Source organism: Argopecten irradians, chromosome 2, assembly GCF_041381155.1.
Source record: "Argopecten irradians isolate NY chromosome 2, Ai_NY, whole genome shotgun sequence".
Taxonomy (NCBI): Eukaryota; Metazoa; Mollusca; class Bivalvia; order Pectinida; family Pectinidae; genus Argopecten; species Argopecten irradians.
Genome location: NC_091135.1, coordinates 15,988,283 through 16,011,334, shown reverse-complemented (window position 1 = coordinate 16,011,334; position 23,052 = coordinate 15,988,283). Strand labels below are relative to the sequence as shown.

Genomic DNA, 23,052 nt, shown 5'->3' with positions numbered 1-23,052 from the left:
ACGATAACAAAAGGGTTTGAAAAAAAGGAGTTGTGCCCCAAATTGGATAGTAAATAAAGAAATTATTTTTGAAACATTTTGTGGTGTAACCTAAGCGATTATTCATACATTTGTACACAAGCAGCTACTTAATAATAAATGATACATATTGTACGTAAAATTACTTCTGAAAACCTTTAGGGCTTTGGAAGTTTACAGACAGTAAAGTAATGAGGTATTTTAGGTCAAATGTATTCAACTTAACTTGCCGAATGAAATACATATTAAAACTAAACTTGATTTTTCTCTATATAAAAGACTTTGGCTGTTATGTGTTAAATTTTAAGGAAGTAAATTATCTACGGAGTATAGGAGTAAGTTATTTTTGACATGACCTTAAGCGTGTGGTTAGCACTTTTAAAATTACGGGTGTTATATACTCGTGAATATAGTACATTATGTGTTCAACATCTACTTGTTGTCCTCTCCCCTGTAAGCCGATACGATATAGTTGACAATATATACAAGGAATGAATACTGATGTGATTTATTAAAAGATTTGCGTATCCAATCGTTCTCATTTGATCAGCTGTGTTTGGTCATGTTGTAGTGGTCGGAATACCGAAGTATCACAATTGATTAACGATAACAGGGAACAATGTAGGTCGGACCAAAATTCAAAATATCTATCAATCAAAAGTGCCACTGTGGGAAAGTATGGAAGAACCTGATGGGTTTAAAGATTCGCCAAGCGAAATCCATATGTAGAGCTGTAATTCGGATGGGGAAACGGCCAGCCAGGAAGAACGGGAAAACAAAACAGTGCTACCTCCTACTCACTGACGTGGATCAGGACTATATTGAGGCGGAGCCAGGTAGTCATAACCCAACATAAGGAAACAACAGGAAAGGGGGCAGTACGATGGCTTTTTTCAGTAGCATTTGACAACGACCTCAATAAAAGCTTGCAGAGGACGTTGGTAGGCGACGTTCGCAGTGGGAAGGATAATGGCGGATTGTAACAAAGCAAGGTGGTAGCAGGAAGGAAGAACGTGTAACACTCAACAGGCGCCAAAAGTCTGCGAACGGAATTAGGACTACCACCAAACAATATAAAACAGCGAATGAGAAGTTAGTTTTAGTTAAGTTAAAAGCTATTTTGAGAAAGAAGAGATACAACAGCTAAAAAACAGAGAGAATATGGAAAGCCAGGAAAGAGAGAGCTAGGTTCATAGCAAACACGTACGGACTTTCAAAATAAATACTGGAAGGGTCTATGTCGAAGTCACTGAAGAATTCTATAGAAGAGGCAGAGAGATATATATCAGAAACACATGAAGATGAACAGCAGGGGATATCACCATGATTCACTGTGAAAAGGATAGAACCAATGCCAGGACAAGGAATAGCATTGGAGGTAGGGAACCAACATGGAAAGAGGTCCAAGATAGCTAGATCTGGATCAACACCCGTTCTTATGGAATCCCTTATAAGGTATATAAGAAGTATCCAAATATTTTAAGGCGTCTGTGGAAGCTACCCTAAGTCATATGCAGAAAAGGAAAGAACGCTGAGCGCTGCTTCGTACCAAAGGGGGACAACTTTGAGGGCATCAATCAGTTTCTTACCATCCCGGTATTTTAAGTAGAAGGGAAGATATTCTTCTCTGTTCTAGCAAAGGAGGCTGATAGCATAGATGACAGAGAACCAGAAGATGGACCAATACCACAATTGATTTCGCTATATGTTTCATTGTATGATTAAAATTCATGATAAATTCATAAAATTTCGTTGACTATTTTCAATCTCACTTTGATTGTAACAAACTTGATGATAGGCCTTAAGCATGTTGGGAGGAAGGGCTATCAAATATGTTCAAATAGATGACATAGACTGTCTTTTAATATCCCAGGGGTCAAATGGACCTACTTTCAAAATATATCAAATATTTCAACTGCAGAGTACCTTGTGTGCAATATTCTAAATTTAGATTGATGACAAATTGAGTATTTTCAGGCCAATCGATACTTTAGTGTTGATCCAAAGATTTTCTTTAGTATTTATACTATACTACCATGTTGTAATCTGTCGTGAAAGTCCATGACCTTTTTACTCTTATATTGGTTCTAATTCACTAGATTAATCCAAATGTGTAAATGAATTGAATATATCTTGTGATCCTGGTTCCGTGGTGTCAAGTTCTCCAGATCGAAAGGATTACCTGCTGTTATACAACGCTTGGGATTGTAAACCACATTTTTATCTTCATTATAAACTTGGCTTTACTTGTTATTAGCTGATTCGTTGAAATCCCTTGTTACTCTGTTTAGTCAGAAACCCTACAACTATTTGATATATCACCTGTAATAGTGGCCTTTTGAAGTACATATATACCCGAATCGTCTTTTCAAGGGGTATTTAATGCATTGTTATCTAACAGAAGGCGAAATATCACCAACATTTACCATAGTTGTCTGACATGTATATCATGCGTAGTGATCTACAGAGCTGCCTTAGACATCGTCAACATAAAATTATCGGGTTTGATACCAGGAACTACTCTGACATTCGATCCGCCTTTGGACATTACTATTTCATATCTATACAACTGGGTCTTCTGCGGAAGAAAGACAAAATTATTTAGAACAAAGAACCCAAACGCTTGGGCTGAATAACCAATATTACATTTTACGGTCCTGGAATAGCAGTTGAGATTGGTTGTTTTTATCCCATACACACGTTCCTTCCACATATTCATAGTTCTAAATATAAATGTACATGTAGCTGTGGTTTCAACATGAAGAAAAATGGGGAAAAAAATGATAATAACACATTGATCACAAAGTACAAAGTTTTTTGTTGTTCATTAATATACCTGGTTATACCGTAATCTTTGTTTGTTTCCCGCATTTTTGGCGAAATGCTCGAACGTCATTGATGACACTTCTGAGGGTGATGTGTTGGATTTCGGTGAGAGGATGCAGGCCCGTGTTGATACGGTGAAAACAATCAACAGTCTTTATTTCATAACGTTACCATATAGAATATCAAAGTTTTATGCTGTGAGAAATTGTACAACATTATCTGTTTTTAGATTATATCTTTCGATCTAAGTTGGAAAGTCATTATAATTTACTGTTATTATCTTTGAATACATGCTTTAAATGAAGAAATACCTTTGCATGTAGTTCAGTTTCGGGAGATTACACACATGTTCTTTTAATAAAAGTCTACGGCTTAATTATTGTATATAATTAACGGGATAAAGGAACTCTAGGCATGATACCCCCCGCTATCACACACACACACACACACACACACACACACACACACACACACACACACACACACACACACACACACACACACACACTGCCTCGATTCATTTTTATGTGTTAATCAGCGTTGTTGCTGAATTATTTTCAATTTTGATCATATTTGGATCTTAGGATATCGTAATAATAATAAAATGCCGCAAATGTCCTCTTTATCATTTCCGGTGTTACATTGTGGTGCCATGTTATTTTGTTACAATATGAGGGAAAAAACCTTTTGAAACGAACAAAATTCAAAATAGAAAGTACACATAATCCAGAAGAAGCATAGCAACATAAAACAATCTTTAAAGTCTAGACCCAAATCAATCGTGTCAAAACGTGGACAGATGAAAAGCATGTCTCTATGTTCTGCTCAAAAATAATATAGAAACGATGTAGTTCTATGACAAACAGATTACAGAATCTTGAAAACATGAAAAAGCAACTGAGTTCCAAGGCTGTATTCACAGTTGAAAATAAAAGGATGATTCCGTCTCGTGAAAGCCCCTTTCCACCTTAATACAAGTTACCATTTGGAAATAAAAACACTTTTGTAAGAATTGTTGGTAGATAATAACAAAAATCTATGCAATAGTCAATTTGAAAATATGTGCATTTTATACCTTGTAGACACCTGGAAGTTAATCCTTTTCTTCAAAAGTACATTTTTAAATACAATCTTAAAAATCGAGCTCAACCTCATAGTTATGTTTTCTTGTATTGTTAACATAAACAATTTAAAGTGAAACTGACATCGTTATTTCATTAGCATATATCACAATTAAGGGAACTGTTGAAGAAAGAGAAGTTTGTTATGACAAATCAATGAATTTCTTTCTGTTTACTAACGAAACTGTCCGTTTAAATCAATTCAACAGATTCGCTTTGTTTTACTGTAATGTCAGTGTTTCTCGTGTGATTTATTTACCAGCTCTTTCTTTAATACGCTTTATTAAATAAAATAAAACAGTTTTGAAGATAAGATAGAAAGTCATTTTAAAATAAATAAAAAAACATAAACTTTTATAAAACATAAAACAGTTACTACTACATTGAATTGTTTTAGAAATATACATGCATAGTTAGCACTTGGAAACATTCGAGGTTAGACGAGGTTACAAATATGGCAAGTTGTTCCGTTTATCAAACACCTTGATACTGGGAAACATGCGGTTTATTGTTTCCTTTTTAATATAGTTATAGTTATAATGCACCTGTCGTGTTTGATAGGTATTTTATGCATGATTACTCAAGCGACTACCTTACAATGGGCAACCGATACTATCTTCAAATTGTTAGATATTCGAACGTCTACTGATTATGCATTTGATAGTTGTATCGTGCTATTTGACGTACACAGGTGTGTAACTTCAAAGGCGAGGAGGCAATCCCGATTGGCAGTGATTTCATAAAAATAAGGAAGTAATTTAGCCTTACCTGTCCTAATAAGGACACCATAGTTATTTATATCCCACTCAGTTCGTGTGTGTATGTATTTTCTTCAAGTGTTTGTACAAATAGCTGTCGTGAATGGAGACAAGACGTAAACACATGCTCAATATCATTGTTTTCAATACAGTAATATCTGAGCGTTAGTTCAGTCATATATGATACTGTGGAGGTGCATGGAATCAATCGTCGTCCGAGAACGTATTCCCTTTTTAATCATATCACTGCACTTCCATTTTCCCCTCCATACACGTAAATTGTGAATACAACATCAATTTGTGTTTATATACTGATAACTTTGGTAAAAAAAAATATTTGGGTTTACCTTTATGTATTCGTTGTCACTTCTACATTAACATACTCTCCTCCAAACTGGCGTATCTAAATTACTCATCAGTGTTGCTTGGTTCATTTGTTGGGCTTAGCGTCCTCTCTATATATATACTACTCATGACAACAGTTTTAAATTCCATTTACTTGATACAGTTCGGCCGATTATTTTCATGGATCAAAATTCAATATTTTTGCGATTTCGACTTAAAGAAGAAAGTTACATTTTAGCGGGTGTAAAATTTCGCGATATGCTAATGACGGTATAATTCTTAATTACATAATAATTTGTATATACTTAATTATTTCTCTAATGTTCACAAGCATAGCAAAGTCCTGCGAAATTGCCAAAATGCCTTCCCCGCAACAAAATTCGGCTACATGGTATGCGATTCTGTTTCTTTACATGGAACTTCTCGTCATGAATAAAACATTTTTATTTTTACAAAGTGTAATGGTTGCGGTCAAGTTACATACGCACATTACTTGTTTGTTGAACAAGCAATTTGATACACATTTGCATAGTCCAGATATACACACTGCAATAATAAAGATAATTACTATAATACACCTTAGAGAGCAGACGATTCCAACTAAGACTAGTTTGATACGACGTATCCAATACTCATTGTAATAAACAAACCACTTAAGTAGACTTAAACTGGTAATTGCCGACGGAGATAGCAACCTATACCAATCTACACACGATCATGGCGGAAGTGACACATTTAGATGATCAGCAACGAAAGGTAATTTACTTTTCTCACTATAATTACTGATCGCTTTCATTGTTGTTACAGTAACTTGATGTAGTTTGCGATCGATCAACTGATTTTTTGATGATTAATGAAAATCAGAGATATATTTAATATATCATACTCTACAACAAGCTAAACCCCGTCGTGATGTAATACGCATTAAGGACAATCCATAACACCGGTCTACATATTAGGATATTGAAAGAGCAAATCTTCTAAATTGTTTGAAACAAGTCTTCGAAATTTTTATTTTTGCGAGCCTTGGATAGATATCATGTTTAAAAAAATCTCATATGAAATTAGCACTTTAAAATATTTATTATCACATGACAAATGATAATTTCAACGTCAAGATATGTTGCAAAATATAGCGAATGCTGCCATATTGTCACGACTTCCTCAAATTCTGACTTCACGTTATTGTTTAAATACGTCACTTTATACATCATATTGAATTTCCAGCCAATTGAAGAAGACGTTCTAGATTGCACTAGTAACATATGCAAAACTATTACACGGGCGAAGTCACTGGATATCAGACGGATTGTGTAATGAATATATATAATTTGGTTATTATCACATAATATTTTAATAATGTTATAGTACACAAGGTATTTTAAATCAACAAAGATATATATATAGTTACAGTAGTTATGCTGATGACAACTTTTGGTTTGTTAGAAACAATTGTTGCAAGCCATAAAGAACAAACGCAGACAGGACGCACTGCAGCTTATACAAAAGGGGGTCGAAATAGACTACAAGGACGAGGTAATCATTTCCTTTTATTTTGTGTAAAATTCAAAACAAGACAAGGTCATCATTCGTTTATATATATATAGTGTAAACATCATTACATGACGAGGTCATCATTCGTTTTTATATAGCGTAAACATCAAAACAAGACGAGGCAATCACGCGTCTTTATATAGTGTAAACATCAAAACATGACAAGGTCATCCTTCGTTTTTATTAAGTGTAAACATCATCACATGACGAGGTCATCATTCGTTTTTATGAAGTGTAAACATCAAAACATGACAAGGTCATCCTTCGTTTTTATTAAGTGTAAACATCATCACATGACGAGGTCATCATTCGTTTTTATGAAGTGTAAACATCATCACATGATAAGGTCATCATTCGTTTTATTTGGTGTAAACATCATCACATGACGAGGTAATCATTCGTTTTAATTACTGTAAACATGACAACAAAATATTAAAGGTGATTGCATTATGCCACACAAATGTCATTGAACATTAAATTGTAAACACACAATTGATATAGGACTATGGTTTGTTTTAATGGGCTTAATCATTCAAATAAAACAGACAGATTCCTCTCCCCTACATTATGCGGCAGTTCATGGATTCGATGACGTCATTGAAGAGCTACTCAGAAAGGGTGCAGATACAGAGGCTTCGGATAAGGTAAACAGACATCATCCACAACTTAACAATGACAAAAAACAAGAAATGGTATTTTTTCAGATGATAAATATTTATATATGCAAATACTAGCTTAATGATGTTTACATGATGGTCAATTACTGAAGTAGGAAAACATTTGTATTTCTAATACCTCTTTTTGGAAAACAACAATTCACCAGATATCTAATTACTAATCAAAAGTTTATCAGTAGTAACAACGATAACGTACTTGCCAATACGATATTATAATAATTGTATTGACCTGGTTCTCATTTCTAAGGACGGACGAACGGCTGTCCATATCGCTGCCATATACGGACATGTACGGTCTATAGTGATTTTGGTGGCATTTGGAGCCAAGATAGATACGGGGTACAAGGTACGTTTGTTAACAGGCATTCGCTGGGTAACATCCAAAACAGAATGCTTAGTTCATGAATCTCCGAATTAAAATAACAATACTAAAACGGAATGAAGGTGAAATAAATGCAGAAAACGACGAAAATATTTCATTTTTTTTGTAGTACCAAGATTAAAAGCATACTTGTAAAACTTGTATTCTGCCTATAGATAAACAATTTTGTCTCATTGATTATTATATTGTAACAGAATAAACGACAAACTCTGGATCACGCTGTCGATAACAAACACGTGGCAGTGGTGGACCTATTGTGTCAGTTTGGGGCAGAGCCGGAACTATTTGACTGGGTAATGTACAACACGTTCTAATGAATTAAAATTTCTACCTGTAGTAATCCTCACTTCGAGGCCGTGTCTCGCCCCCTGCTCAGTGACACACAAAAATATGCAACATTTGTAATCAATATTTGAAATTTTGATTTTATGCATAATAATGTTTTTTTAAAGTAATGATTTTTATTCTGATTTGTTTCGTTTGACAAGTATCTTATAATTGTTAATGTTAAATTACAGTTATTCCCCTACTATATGCCTTACATTGTCGATAATATACAAATATAGCATTTTGATGAGGTCGATACATGGTTATATCGACCAAAGAAAAAATATTGACCGAGGACGTAGTCCGAGGTCGATATTTTTTCTGTGGTCGATATAACCATGTATTGACCGAAATCAAAATGCTATAATTGTTTTATTATTTTTCTGGATTTTTTACATTTTGAAATGAGTGTGAAACTAAATGAACATCGCATTGTAAATTCTGCTTCGTGATGACAGTTACAATCCTATGATTTTGTAACAAGTATAATTCAAAAACAACATATGAAAACAGTATCAATTGATGCACTTCAAGATTTTATTACATGAACCCGGTGTATGCGTGTTTGTAAATTGCATACATGTACATGTACTCCATTATCCACATAGCTCCATGTCAATTAAATGGACACAGTCAATTAAATGTATAGTTTGTTCTCCTTTGAAATAATACCCTTCGACGTCAAACATATATTAACATATTCAGATTGACATTAAGATACATTATCTTATGCTTAGTGTTCAATTGCGTAAAATAAAAATCGTATACATACCGTAGGATTAGCCTAGGCCTAATGTTGTAAGTAGCCTAGGTGGAATTTTAAAAATAAATATCAAACGTTATTCACTATTCAATGGCTCCAGACGCTTAATGAATGTTATTCGATTATTTCCTTCTCTCACACCTTGTTTATATTGAAACTTTGAAAGCTTGAACTGTTAGAAACCGAAACAATCAACGTCGTCTGTCACATTTTGTGGTTACGCTTCGAACTTAGGTCATCAAAGCGTTTGTTTCAAAGCGCCAGAAATACGAAGCGTTTTGGTAACGCAGACGATAACGTTATCTAAAAATAACCGTGCAATATACTTTTTCGATAAACTACTTCCGGAAAAATCGTGCAATATAGTTTTTTATCGGTGATCACGTGGCGTGTTTTTGACCAATGAGAAGTGACAAAAAATCCAGAAAAATAATAAATAGTAATATGTATTGAAGCATACGAGGATATTGAGATACCAGAATGTTACCAGAATGTTTATTTTGTAAACATGATAGAGATTGCTACTTAACTTTCACAGACGTGGTTAACGGACCCAGGAATCCAGAAAAGAGAGAAGGACCTTGCAATGGGCAAGCTAATACAAAAACAATGCAGGCTCTATCCCGGATTTAGAAATGGGTAACCATGCAATAAGGAAAGGATTCCCTTTAGCTATGACAATGCTTTGTTTCGATATTTTCAAAGAAAGCTAATAGATTAGGAATATTGCATTTAATTTATGTGTTTGAACGATATTCTTGATTTGGTGGTACTTCTATTTGTCGATCTTAAAAGTTAATATTATGGATGTTTTTTTTTGTTTTTTTGTTGTTGGTTTTTTTTTTTTTTTTTTGGATTAAATTGTATTAAAGTAAATTACATAGTCTACGTGCAAAACTGCAATTTATTTGTGAATATTTTGGTACAATACGATATAAGCTTTTCCCAATATACAATTTCGGACTGAAGAAGGCCCTATAGTGGCTGAATATATATTCCATAGAAATGATTTTGATTTTACTTTGAATTTATTTTGGCCTTTTATTTCGGATTATTAATATACTAGCTTTATACCGTTTTTCCTCATTATGACATGAAATCTGAAAATGTTTTTGTCTTCAGAGACATCAAATTTGACATAAAGCGAATCAACGGAAATGAAGGTCATCTCAAGAACACCGGTGTGGATGTCATAGTTCCGAATGGTCAGGGAGACTTTTACCTGTACATGTGTCGGATACCTGTGGAGTACAGTAATAGACAAGTTACAGATCAAGATGGAGCTCTCTTTGGCGATTGCTTGGAATGCCAGACATGGGGATCTACGGTAAAACATATCACCCTCCGGGTTACTATTCAAACGTCTCTACACAAAAACGAGGAGGTGGTTCTACGGTCTCCAAGTAATGGTGGTCTTGTTGACGGTGTGAAACCCGGGAGTTCAGAGAATGGAGAGGTAAGTAGAAGTACCGAATGTATACGTTACCAAGGTGTGTTTTGTTAATTAAAATAAATAAAGCAGAAGATAAGGTCCCATAGGCATACATTATATGGGTAAGCATAGGGTCATAAAACTAAAAACATGAAAGAAGAACACGTCTAGGTAATAAAAAGATGGAAGAAGAACTCGTCTGAGTGATAAAAATATGAAAGTAGAATCGTCTGAGAAATGGAACGCGTCAGTAGGATATGTTTAAAAAGATGGAATATGTCGGGGTAACCAACATGTATGATAAATTGGTTGAGAAAGTCGGTATTGTCGATCCCTTCTAGGCAAAAATCTAAAACAAATCTAATAACAAGTGGTGGTTTAAGTTTAGAGCGGAAAAGTGTTGAGAGGTAAATAGAGTTTAAGAGCACCCACTTTTATTTTTTTACAGTTTAAATGTTAAGACTACTTACAAGCGTATGCATTGGTTTTCATGCAAAAATAAGTGTAATCATTAAAAGTAAACAGAGTTTAAGAGCATCCACTTTTAACTTTAAAAAATGCAAGGACTCTTCACAAGCGTTTGCTTGGTTTTCGTACAAATGAAAGTATAATCATTAAAAAAAAAAAAAAAAAAAAAATCATTGTGGTTTTTGTCACTATTAATTTCGAATCAGTCAAGTGTGCGATGACCATAAGTGGAGAATTGTATCTTTAATAGAAATTATTGAATTTCAGCAAACAACAATTGTTGAAGTTACTGTTCCTCTTGAACCAACTGGGATTTCTGATATCATCATGGCTAAAAGAGAAATAACGGAATGTTTAGAAATGTCTACGGAGGCAATAAAAATCGAACCAAAGTGTGAACCGGAAGCTGAAATAGATATCCCCGCTGACACATTCGGATCGTGTAAACTCTTGATCAAGGTGCGTTTATATGTTGAATATACATTATTTGGATTTAATTTGTAAATGTTTATTATTTAGTTTAATTGCCCTAATAATCCTAGATCCTTATGCTGCAGGTCAATCTTAATCAGCTTAAATTATGCATATACATTGACTCCTGCCAAAACACATGTGTATTGCACAAATGTGTAGTTTACCTTGTTAATTAAGTTTGTAGATACGACGAGTATCATTGAAGATAGCGAACAAGATAAAGAAGGAAAATCCGAAGACAGTAAGTCTATATTGAGGAGTAACATCCTAGAGCTCTCAACAAATGATGGTCAGCAGCCGACTAAAGAAATAGACGTAAAGCTGCCCATAACATCGAAGGACCAATCGGAGGAAATCATTGTACTAATGACATCTAACCCTGATCGGAAGCTGGCAGAATGGAAATGGGAAGTAATTCCGGCAAAAATAGACAACGGCAAAGCTGTGTTTAAAGTCGGACACTTCTCTACGTGAGTACATGCATGTACAATGTTAAATATAATGACCAAGAGGAATACCTTCATTTGTTATACGTATGATAGCCTTTTCACTACATCTATCGGGCTCTATGTCAGATTTCCATTTTCATACCATTTGTTTTATTTGTTATATTAAGGATGATACCAACATCAAAGAGCATATATGAAAAAGATCCTGAATCAACAACAAAAAAAGTTCGGAGCGTCATGGAACGCGAACGAAAAGTGGTATTTATGGCTACGGTGAAAAAGACGAACGACACTGAAGCTCCAGCACATGTGACCATAGCATGCGGAACTAGACGAAAGATTGAAGAGTTGAAGAGGGAGGTGCAAAGATCTTCTCACATTTTTAAGTTCAAGTCAGATCAGTCCATGTTGTTTCCCTTTGGACAACGATTTGGGGTAAGGTAGATGCCATGACAGTTATAATTAGACATGCACATGTATGTGTTTTGGTTATACATATTTAATCATACAAATTACAAATAAATAAGTAGGTATAGGTGATATGCCACTTCGTTTACGACCATAATCTGTCCATATTTCACGTTGAACAATCCTAAACAAACATTGAAGTTGTTTCATAGTACAAACCAGGTATCGATGTATGTTTCATATAGTCCTCATCATATTTTGTTTTAGATTGCTGTTGACGGCAACTTACGAAAAGTCAACGAAAATGAAATCAATGAGCTAGTACATGTTGAAAGGAGAAACAGTTTGTGTAGTTTTGAAATCGTAACACCTTCAGGGAACCCTTCGGAACTGAACGGGAATGTATGCATCAGCTCAATTGACAAATACGAAGAAGTAATAGTAAAAACTCGTTTCCTATTCATCAAGACCGCCACAAAGGAGTTGAAAGACAAACACAAGAAAGTTGGCGAAATACCAATTAAAGTTACTCTGACTATTCCAGGCAAGGTTTTTTTATTATTGATCAATATATATTCATGATTGTAATTAAAAATTGGAAATAATCGAAACCTAATTGACATAAAAAGCGTAAAATTATTACATTTTTTATAAATGATAGCAAGAACATCAGACAAAAAATTGTAGCTTTTACGTGAATAATGTTCTTTAAACATGATATGTATTGAAATCTTTTGATGGCCGCAATACCTAGGACATATTATACAATCATTGATGATTATTACTAAAACTGGAAATAAGTCAAATTTCCGTCAAATTATGCTATTGACATTTTGCGCATTTGTATAGAATTCAATTTGAGTGACAGAAGTTGTGTCGAGTGATACACTACGGCGGTGTAACAGTTGATCTGGTTAGCAAAGTTGCATACCACAGTCTGTGTACATTCATTCTGACTATTCACATTGGCGAAAACAAATAACCGATTTACGACAATTGTCGTTAACTGTCAGTGTCGTGATTTGTGTGGCAATATAAAGAGGTACGGTGTTATTTATATCGCTTTGTATTTACAGACACAATGGCCGATATGTTTTACCGTTTAAATCATTACAAGTAGAGACAGTTATCACGCAGTAATAAGCATGCTGAAGTAATGCTTTCTTACTTTATAACTATGCATATTATGAGTATAAGTTAATTTTTCTATGCATCTATTTTTTTTATATCGGAGGCAAATATAATCTATGTCTCTCACTTTGATTGTTATGAGTAAATGGGTCTGTCTGAAATATCACATGACCTATTGGATTACAGGTATAACCGAATTGTTTAACAAATTATTAATACTTTGTTATCTGTTTGTTGTTTCCCTTCTGTTTCTTTAACGTAAGAGCTGTTTCGTATAATATGTATTTTGTATTATTAAAAGATCTAAATTTGGTGAAAATTAACCTCTTAATTATTTAGTGTGGTAATTTATGAATTATTTGATGTGACGTCATTCATTTAATGTTTCTCGATGATGTACTTAGTATAATATCGGAGTTGTTTGATTATAGACTAGTAATTCGTGTTTTCTTGTATTCAGAGCCGGTGCGTGTACCCGAAGCTGGACCTTTACATAACGACCCAATCCCTGGTAGGTATTACTTAGCGTCCATAACAGAACATATACAGGGCGTATACATTATGCATATCGTAACCATTGCATTGCAGATTTGGAATCTTATTATTTTGTCTTAGAATTTTATTTTTTGGATAACACCTCCCTTTTTTACGGTGGCTGGAAAAGGACAAGAAAAATAAAAAGTTATTGCGTGCGAACAAAATATTATTGCGCGTGAAGGCAAGAATAATGCGTGTGAACGCAAAAGTATTACGTACGAACGCAATGATATACCACTGAGTAAATGACAGTTAAGTCTCAGGTTTACTATCGCGTTTGCATACAATGCAATTGCGTTCACACGCAATAATATTGTGTGCATATGCAATACTTTTGCGTTCGCGCGCAATACTTTTACGTTAACACGCAATACTATTGCGTTCACATGCAATACTTTTTGGTTCGCAAGCAATGCTTTTGCGTTCACGCGTAATGCTTTCAAGCCAACGTACTTTTAGCTTTTTGTTGAAATATATTTGTTATTTTGTCGTTGCTTGTAACGAAACCGAACACGTACTGATAACAGTTTTCAGAAATTATTTGACCCTAGTCACTTTGCTTACTGAATAAAAACAAACCAAAGTGTTGAGTTGAATTTGATCACTAGTGTGAATTCAATTATCTCTCATCCATTTTTTTTAGTTTTTGTTAATCTTTGTGACTATAAAAGACTAAGGTCTAAGCTATAATAAAAATATGTAGGTGAAGTGTCGCGACGTAACAAGCTTTGAATGTTTTGGTTTTTTTTCCCTATCTCACAATAGTCGTATTGTTTGTATAACAGTTGTTGACCCTGTGGGACCAATGGGCCCTCCGGAGCAGATAAAAAAATGGGAAAAACTTCTTGGGGCGGTAAAGAAGCTTACAAACCAAGAGGCACAACTAATGGGCACCCAGCTTCGGCTGGAAAAGGAGTTGATGGATACTGTATTGAAGGACACGAAAAGAGCAAGTGATATACCCATTAATGTGGTAAGGAAATGGCGCATGACAAAAGCAAACGATGACATGGTCAGCCAATTACAGCAAGCATTAGAAGCTATTGGGCGCCGAGATATTATTCCAATGGATTAGAATGTATCAAAATAAACACAGGTTAGGATCTTGATTTCATGAACAGAACATATCCAAATAAACATGCTTAAGAAACTTTATGACAGCGTCCAACAATAAATCCTATCAGTGTATATTTCTAAGATATACATATAGGATAATGCCTTTCCATAAACTTGTCTGAATTTAGTCTTGAAACGTCATATGAAATAATCATTTTAAAAAATTGAAATCCTATTTTATCACAAGTCATTATCACAGGGGTCAAATTTCGACTGTATCAGCTTCGGACATAGCGATTACCGAGTGAGAGGATAAAAAGGAGTTTTTTAAGAAACTGGTATATGCAGTTACTTTTAAGGATTATAATACAATTAGTTACAACAGTATAGTGAGGTTGTCTTTAATATTTGTAATCGATAGACTAGGATAAATATTGGTATCCTGTTCTTAAACTCACATAAAGCGCCACTAAATACCAACACTTTCATTCGCGTTTACTATATTTAGATATTTCTAATGATAATAAAAATCGACCATTTGGAGAAACAACCAAGCATAATAGGTGTGAAGTTGATTCCCTTTTAATTGCAGGCTACTGTAAAGCTTATTGCCGAAATCGCTATCAATATACAGTAGCTTGTCCATGAGTGCTAATTCAATCACGGCTAGCATTACTTATTAATTACTTTTATTAACTTTTGATACATGTTTTGAATGAAAAAGTAAGTCAATTGAAGGAGAGTATAACCTTTTGCGTTGAATAAAATTACATGGATAAATTATTGTACAAGGTATCTAATTAGCAGGAAAAAGAATTCAAGGCATGATGACCGCACTGATTCGATCTATTTTTATGTTATCGTTGTTACTGGACCATTTTTAGTTTACATCATAGGTGGATCTTAGGATACATAAATTATACAACATCCATTTTCGTACAGTAATAATAATAAAATACGGAAAATGCCCCTTTATCACTACTAGGTCAATGTCTTCAACAAAATCTCTTGATTGCTTTTTCCTGAAATCATTAAGTGTAGTTCTACTCCTGTGAATATTATTTTTTATTTATTCTATTTTTTGCTTTGCATTGTATTATAATAAGTTATTGTTTTGTCTTTGTCAATTTTAGTCTTTCAGGATTTTATTTCATTTGTTACACTCATTTTCATTGGATGAAAGTTTAGGTTATTCAACTGACACATTATAAACTGAAAATGTATAAGGAAAACTGAAGATGTATGCCTTATAACTACCTGTAGTTTTATTTAAATAATACTGAGTACAGACGTTTACGGTAATCAAATTTAATGAAGCCATTATGGAAGTTTAGTTTGTGTCAAAGACTCATTCGTAAGGTCGCAGGAGTTATTCCCCCTTTCAAAGAAGTTTAATATATAAGAGTAATCTCGCTTGGCATCGGAAAGCATTGTATAGAAGGATATCCCATCATGCTAATTTAACATCCGCTCATCAATAGGTTTAGCAAACAAGAGTCACATGTTTGCAGATATTTTTTAATTTCAGTTCACTGTACGGATTTCATAAGTATGCTGAGGGCTCTTGGAATTATGAAGCGGCAAGACGCCGGGGTGGTCTCCTTGTATCCGCCCCCAAGAGAAAAAAAAAGTGTGTGTGAGTGTTTGGGGGGGGGGGGGGGGGGGGGGGGCGAGCAGTTCCTCTCCCGAAAAAACGGAGGCAGCCAAACCATCTATGGGAAATCTTCAGTTAGAGATTGAGACTTTAATTCAGAGTAGTTTGTCCAATAATACAAAACGGGCATACAGTACAGGCCTGTCATCTTTTATACAATTCCGAGAGTTATACAGTCTCTCTGAGATGTGGCCGGTGTCTATCAATCATTTCTTACAATATTTGGCTAATTTATCTATCAGTGGAGCATCGCCCAGCACTACACAAACTTACTTGTCAGGTATTAGTTACCACCATAAAATTAAGGGATGAGGGATCATGCAAAACAATTTTTAGTACAGAAAGTTATGGAAGGTTATAGGCGTACAAAGGCATCTCCTGATGTGCGAGCTCCAATTACCTTAGATATCTTAAGGAAGATTGTAGGTGCATTACTTTTTGTTTGCACTTCGACATATGAAACATGTTTATTTCGTGTGACTTTCTTGTTAGCCTTTTTCGGTTTTATGGGGTTGGTGAACTTACTAGTACTGCTAATTAAACTCATGCAGTGGGAATATCAGATGTGTCTGTAAATGATCAGGTGGTGACTTTAAAACTAACCCACTCAAAAACAGATCAGACAGGTAAGGGTCATACCTTGGTCTTCAGTGCATTCCCAGATTTACCAATGTGCCCGGTTAAGGTAACATCAGTATTTGTTAGGATACGTCTAAATCTCTAACTCGTGAATATCTTCGCCATGCTAGTGGTCATTGTCTCGTTACCAATTTTCATCAGTTTTGATGAAAATATTGCAGTTCGCTAATGCCCTAGCTGCCAATTTTAAGACTCACAGTTTTCGCATAGGAGCGGCTTCTGAGGCTTCATTGCGGGGAACTCCGGATGACCAGATCAAAGTGCTGGGTCGCTGGAAGTCTGCATGTTTTCAGAGATATATACGTATTAGTGCTCCAACATTGATATGTCGTTAGCTGTTTTTACTGTTTGTTTAAAGGACTTTTTTACTTCAACGGTAGCTTTGTTCGTTTTGTGTACATGCTGTAATTAATAAGAGTATGACAAATGCTAACATTGTCAGTCCATTACAGATGGGTGGACCATTGGGTCTTCAATAATTTATTGGGCAAAGAAGATAGCAATACAGAGACTGAACAACAACCGTCGTCTTGAGAACATTAAAGAAGACAATACATGGGCAGGTATTAGGGGTAAATATTTGTGGAATTTAATCCCTAAGGTCCGCCGGATGTTGTTAGTCAGTCAGGCAGGTCCCCGTCTATGGTGATATTTATTTGGGCTCCAATGATTAAGTTGACCGCCCATGTTCCGAGTTTAAAGAGGCAATAGCAAATAATATCCAATTGCTCCACCAGCTATGCCCAGAGACTGTCCTGGTCTGGTCGGATGTTTTGTGTAGGTTGTTTTGGTATGGGGCTGGGAAGTAGTGAGAACCTTTGTGGGGAAAATCACACACCATCCAGAAATATCTTTTGATTGTCCAGGCCTGTTTCGTAGGGACGGTACTCATTTATCTGATATTGGCAATGATACATTTATAACTGATTTTCAATCAGCACTTGAGACATTCGTGATAAAAAATGTTATAGTATTTTAGCTGCTAAAATGAAAGGGCGTAGGAAATTTGTGGTTGCCAGATTTGGGCAGTAAGAGTTGCTTTCTTTTTGGCGGAATTCTCGCAAGTTGGCGGCAGCATGTGTCAACAAGCAAATTCCCCTTTCCTTTTTAAGTGTTAGGAATATCCAGGGTTGGTCTGCTTTGTCTGCATAACTCAGGAGGAAAACTGATAAGGGGAGGTAACTCTGCAAGAGATGGATGATAGATCCAAGTTTGGGTGCTGGCTATAGGAGCCATCACATTGTTTCATAGGCAACTGCTTGGATGCTGGTGCTACACAAGAGTTGTGTTCGCCTGGTTTCCCCGGGAACAGCCTTATAAAGTTGCTGTTTGTTGCTCATTATGCTGGTGGGCATTCAGCTTGGTGCTGTTTGTCGGTTAACAATTCAGGTGAGCATTCAGCAGTTTGCTGTTTGTTGGACACTATGCTCGTAGTGGGCATTCGGCTGGAGATATCAGTCTCTTGGAGAGTTTCAGGTACATACATATAAGCTTATTGACATGTGCTGCTGCTGTCTTGTTCATTAAATCTGTGGCCGTATCCCAGCAATGAATTTGTGTTGTTTGTATGGAATTAGGTCTTGAAATAAATCAAATTATAAGCATTACTTCATAAACCCAATTTAGAATTTATAAATTAAGAAAAATGCTTAAAGGCCCACTACCTTTCCGCAACGGCTTTTAATTTTTAAAATGGAAATGTAAAACGAGATTGATAATTTTGTAGAGTCGCAAAAGTTATCAACTTACCGGTAATGCTACACTTATCATCACCTTCTGAACAATTTAATTTAAATAAATAAAATGTTAATTTTCATATCGCGGGTCGTCTTATGTTTCCCGCCGTCGTCCTAAATGCCGCGCGGTAGTTGATTATCACTGCCCCAGAAGGCAAAACAGTGAAATGAAACCCAACTGTTATCATATATTACGAAGGATATCTTGCATAAGCTTCATGTTATAACCTCATAGGCCATCGATATCTATTTTCGTATGTTATCTATGATTTAAAAAAATTAAAACCTTTAAATTTTGCTCCGGAAAGGTAGTAGGCCTTTAAACGGCGCAGCGGGTTATATTATGTAGAAATCAATAACAAATTGACAGAATATATGCGATTTGAATAAATAATTTATGGAAATGATGTCACTGACTCAACGTTTTATTTATTTTTACCTATGTATTTCACATCTTTCTGTCGTTCCAAAAATTATTTAAACAGAATTACAAAATCACAAAGGCTGCAATCTTAATTTTGACCAGTCAGGAGTTTTGATTTTTTTAGCACGGTAACAAAATTATCGTTTTATTTTGGCATACCGCATAACCCATATGTACCATTTTTTACCTTAATTGACATCTTCTAAATGTCAGCCAATCATCAGAAACTGTCATTTGTTACCATGGCAACCAATCTGTTCGTCCATTATATCTGACATTCAACATAATGACAATACAATATTTTTAAATAAAATGATTATTAAAATTATGTATCTTTCACTGAAAATGTATTGCTAGATATTTTTACAAAAAAGTGCTAAACTGTTATCTAAACACTCTATGTTTACGTCACCAAAAACTGTTTTCCCGGATTTTAATTTTAAAATTAGTGGGATGAATTCATTGACCACGTGATACCCGATAACGATAGTGCGGTATTAGTATCTCCAATTGTGATGTGATGCAATCATTTCTCCAATCATCACCAATAGAAAAAATGAGAATGAAATTCTGACATTAAAAAATGAGATGACAAAGATCAATGTTTCGTTTTCTTTTATCGCTTAAGTGTTAAAGTTTTGTTAAAAAAAACATTGCAAACAACAGCTTCCGCTAAAAAACGTATAATCAAACGATTTATCAATAAAAAAATATTTAGAATATTTAGTAAAGGATATACCATTTTAGCATGTTTGTGCTGGTAGTTTTAATGAAAAATGAACACGGAGTTTGAAGGTCCTTTGAGCCGTATAGTGACAGTTTAATAGGACAACGAGTAGTACTTCCAAAAGGTTAAAAGAAAATTGGGCTGAGGGCAGTTTCTGTGGGACTTTTAAAACTAGATATAACACCACAATTGTTAACGGAAGTAAATATAGAATTATACTCAATTTCAATCTAAAAGGAAAAATGCCTTTTGGTGAAATAAGCGGGTTTTATATTATCAATTCACCACTGACTGTTAATAGAAGTATATAAGATTTATGTACTGTATGTATGTAATATACATGTGTCCTGTGATAGTTTTAAGGATAATTTCTGTGATTTTTTTGTAACTGCTTAATCTGGGTTTTTTTTTTTTATTTGAACAAGCAAATGTATTTTACCAACAGGAGACCATGTGGTAGACTTGCATAAACATGTATCCATTCTTAATAGATAAAGTTAATTGTTCTATTATCGAGTGTTGTATGATACTGATGGGTCGGTGCCTAGTCTAGTGCCATACCGAGTATACCATTGTCATAATCACCGAGGAAATAACAAAACCACAATATATAGTGTTTGGGTGGTAAACGTAAAAGTATCAATGGAAAGCTCCAGACTTTATTGAAAAAACTTTATTTGAAAAAAAAAGAAAATATTACACAGACTGTTTTGGTAAAACTAACAATAAATAGCTTCAAATAAGATTTAGAATCGTCGCTTAAAAATAAAGATTGCGTCGAAAAAGAAACGAGTGCGCATCTTTGTCGGGCGGTTAATTCACCTGTTGATAGGGGGTTGCTACGAACGTGTCAGTTGTCTCCTATTATTTTAATGCTAACTGCCGTGTTACAGTGCGAAATGCCAAATATCTCAAAACCAACCAGAATGCAGTATTCTCACTTAAGGTATAATAATATGCACGGTCACCCTCTGACGCAGGAAGTAATTATATAATACCAAACGTCTGCAAAACAAAACTAGAATTCAAGTATTCTCATTATTTTTCAACTCTTTAGCAAAGAAAACTAACCGTCGACGGCAAAATAACATGTCATCTTCCTTCCATAAAACTAATAAACATGTACAATGCAGATGTTATCAAAACCAGGGTCAAATGGGTTAAGGATAAGAAAGCCTGACCTAATCTTGCAGGTAGCAACGATATTCCCCAGTCAGATATTTGTGACGATCGGCCTTAAACCTATACTATCCTTTCATTGTGGCGTCATGCTGATATTTACTGTCTTATGCTATAAAATGAAACAAATTAAACTGTAAGTTTGAAAGTGACGTAATCTATGTATACATCTTTAATTGTGTTGATACAGTTATAACCATTGTAACTACTCACTTTGGCACCAACTTACACCTGTATATTTCCGCATACAATGTATATTACCAGTAGTGTGATGTAAAACCAACTTTCTTTAGCGTGCAATTTACTTTTTCAATTAATATTAATTTGCGAAAAAAAACTCTCTGCAAACTACTTTTCACTTTTTATTTAGAAATATAGAAAGATATCGAAATTAATGCTGTGAATCCACATTAATGAACCGTTGGTTTGTATGTATAGTATTGTCCTTGACTTGTAAATATTTGGAAAAACTCGTATTTCAATTGTACCGATAGGTCAATACATACGAGATACGTGAGACTACGACTATAGCAAACCTTGAAGTCCGTGCTTTTAAACACCAGACCAACCTCATACTGGTTACTTTCAGCATATACTATTGGAAAGTATTTCATTTCTCCACTTTTGTTAACGTTAAAAATCATATTAGTATTGAGAGGACAGTGGTTTATATATTTCGCAATTTAATTATAAATGATTATTGCGAATCATATAAAGCGTTTTCTTGTATATCTGTGACAAAATAGGAAAATTCATTCAAAAATTTTGAATGCTAAATGTCACCGATTGTGGGAAAATAAGAATTATTTTGTGTGATGCCATTGCTGATGTAATATTATCATATTCGTTGATGTTTAGAAAATAAACTATATTTGCTCAGACTTCCTTGCGTAAGTTGTATTTCCTTTTGGCACTGGTTAGTTGAATAACAAAGCAGTATTGCAGAAGTCAAAAACACAATATCTAAATGGCGTTTGATGAGTATACTGTCCTGTTCTTGAACATTGTGACAACTGAATATAGACTTAAGCGTATAGTGCTCCACTAGACAGTAAGATAAATTCATTTGTCCATAAAAACCAGCATAATTGACATGATATATAAATTCTGACATGTCGTGTTATTTCTTAATTTTCATTATATTTATATATATTTTGCATTACTTTCTTTCAAAAACGGCTATTTAGCTAGAGGCAAGCACAAATTGGCTACCAATATCTAATAGGTTTAATAGGTGAGCGACATCACTTCTTGAATTTCACTTATTAATTTGTTTTATAAATATATTTGTAAGTATCTTAAGTATCTTTTCAAGACCAAATTCAGCCAATATAAAACAAATAATATTCTGCCGTTTTTATTGGACGAAATGAATCACTTATACGCGTACATTATGATACAGTATGACATTAAACGTAGTTATGCCTATTGAAAACCTACACCATGTTAACAGGTATAGTCGCATTATCAGGGATGGAGTTTTGGTAATGGAGGACGGAAGTGTCACACTACAGGCTCAGGAAGCATAGGCTAGTATCACACCACGACAATAACGCCTGTAAACAAAACATCCGCATTTATTCACAAAAGTTATCAAAACGAATAGCGGTTCCCAAGATAGGATATTACTACGACACACTGTATCATATGATCATTTTCTAATATCTTGGATTATATCGTACTGATTTCAATTTGATTTTAATTTCCAAATATGATATAACATATGTAAATAAGATAAATGCTTATTTGATCACTACCTACATAAAATTGTATCTGAACTGTAGGGCATTTCAGTTGTTACAAACGTGTAACTTCAAAATAACAAAACAAAGGACGCGAGCTGTAAGTCGTTGATTACGGACAGTGTGCCTAATGAGGCATGCTGATTTATTCTCTTATTGTAAACCTACACGTGTGTTTACGGCATGGCATTGTGATTGGTAATATAATATACTTCCTGGTCTAGA

General features: G+C 34.6%; 1 protein-coding gene across 2 annotated transcripts; it reads left to right on the top strand.

Annotated features, from left to right (window-relative positions):
• The first annotated feature begins 5,616 nt into the window (after positions 1 to 5,616).
• On the top strand, positions 5,617 to 16,388 carry LOC138314601 (uncharacterized). 2 transcript variants are annotated; one of them, XM_069255014.1, is made up of 14 exons: positions 5,617 to 5,824; positions 6,515 to 6,604; positions 7,168 to 7,266; positions 7,547 to 7,645; positions 7,876 to 7,974; positions 9,310 to 9,410; positions 9,894 to 10,227; positions 10,939 to 11,130; positions 11,323 to 11,615; positions 11,762 to 12,029; positions 12,270 to 12,546; positions 13,594 to 13,644; positions 14,456 to 14,643; positions 16,255 to 16,388. In XM_069255014.1, the coding sequence occupies exons 1-14, from the start codon at positions 5,786 to 5,788 to the stop codon at positions 16,273 to 16,275; spliced, it is 2,151 nt and encodes a 716-aa protein (XP_069111115.1). In that variant the 5' UTR covers positions 5,617 to 5,785; the 3' UTR covers positions 16,276 to 16,388. The 2 variants fall into 2 exon arrangements, with proteins under 2 accessions (XP_069111115.1, XP_069111114.1); XM_069255013.1 differs by having other exon boundaries at positions 14,456 to 14,766.
• Positions 16,389 to 23,052: the final 6,664 nt, after the last annotated feature.

What these genes read in the sequence shown, in the direction of transcription:
- LOC138314601 (XM_069255013.1), top strand. Translation starts at nt 5,786, where the DNA reads ATGGCGGAAGTGACACATTTAGATGATCAGCAACGAAAG. An exon ending in AGCCGGAACTATTTGACTGG is followed by an intron (nt 7,975 to 9,309) that starts GTAATGTACAAC and finishes TAACTTTCACAG; the next exon opens with ACGTGGTTAACGGACCCAGG. An exon ending in TATCCCGGATTTAGAAATGG is followed by an intron (nt 9,411 to 9,893) that starts GTAACCATGCAA and finishes TTTTGTCTTCAG; the next exon opens with AGACATCAAATTTGACATAA.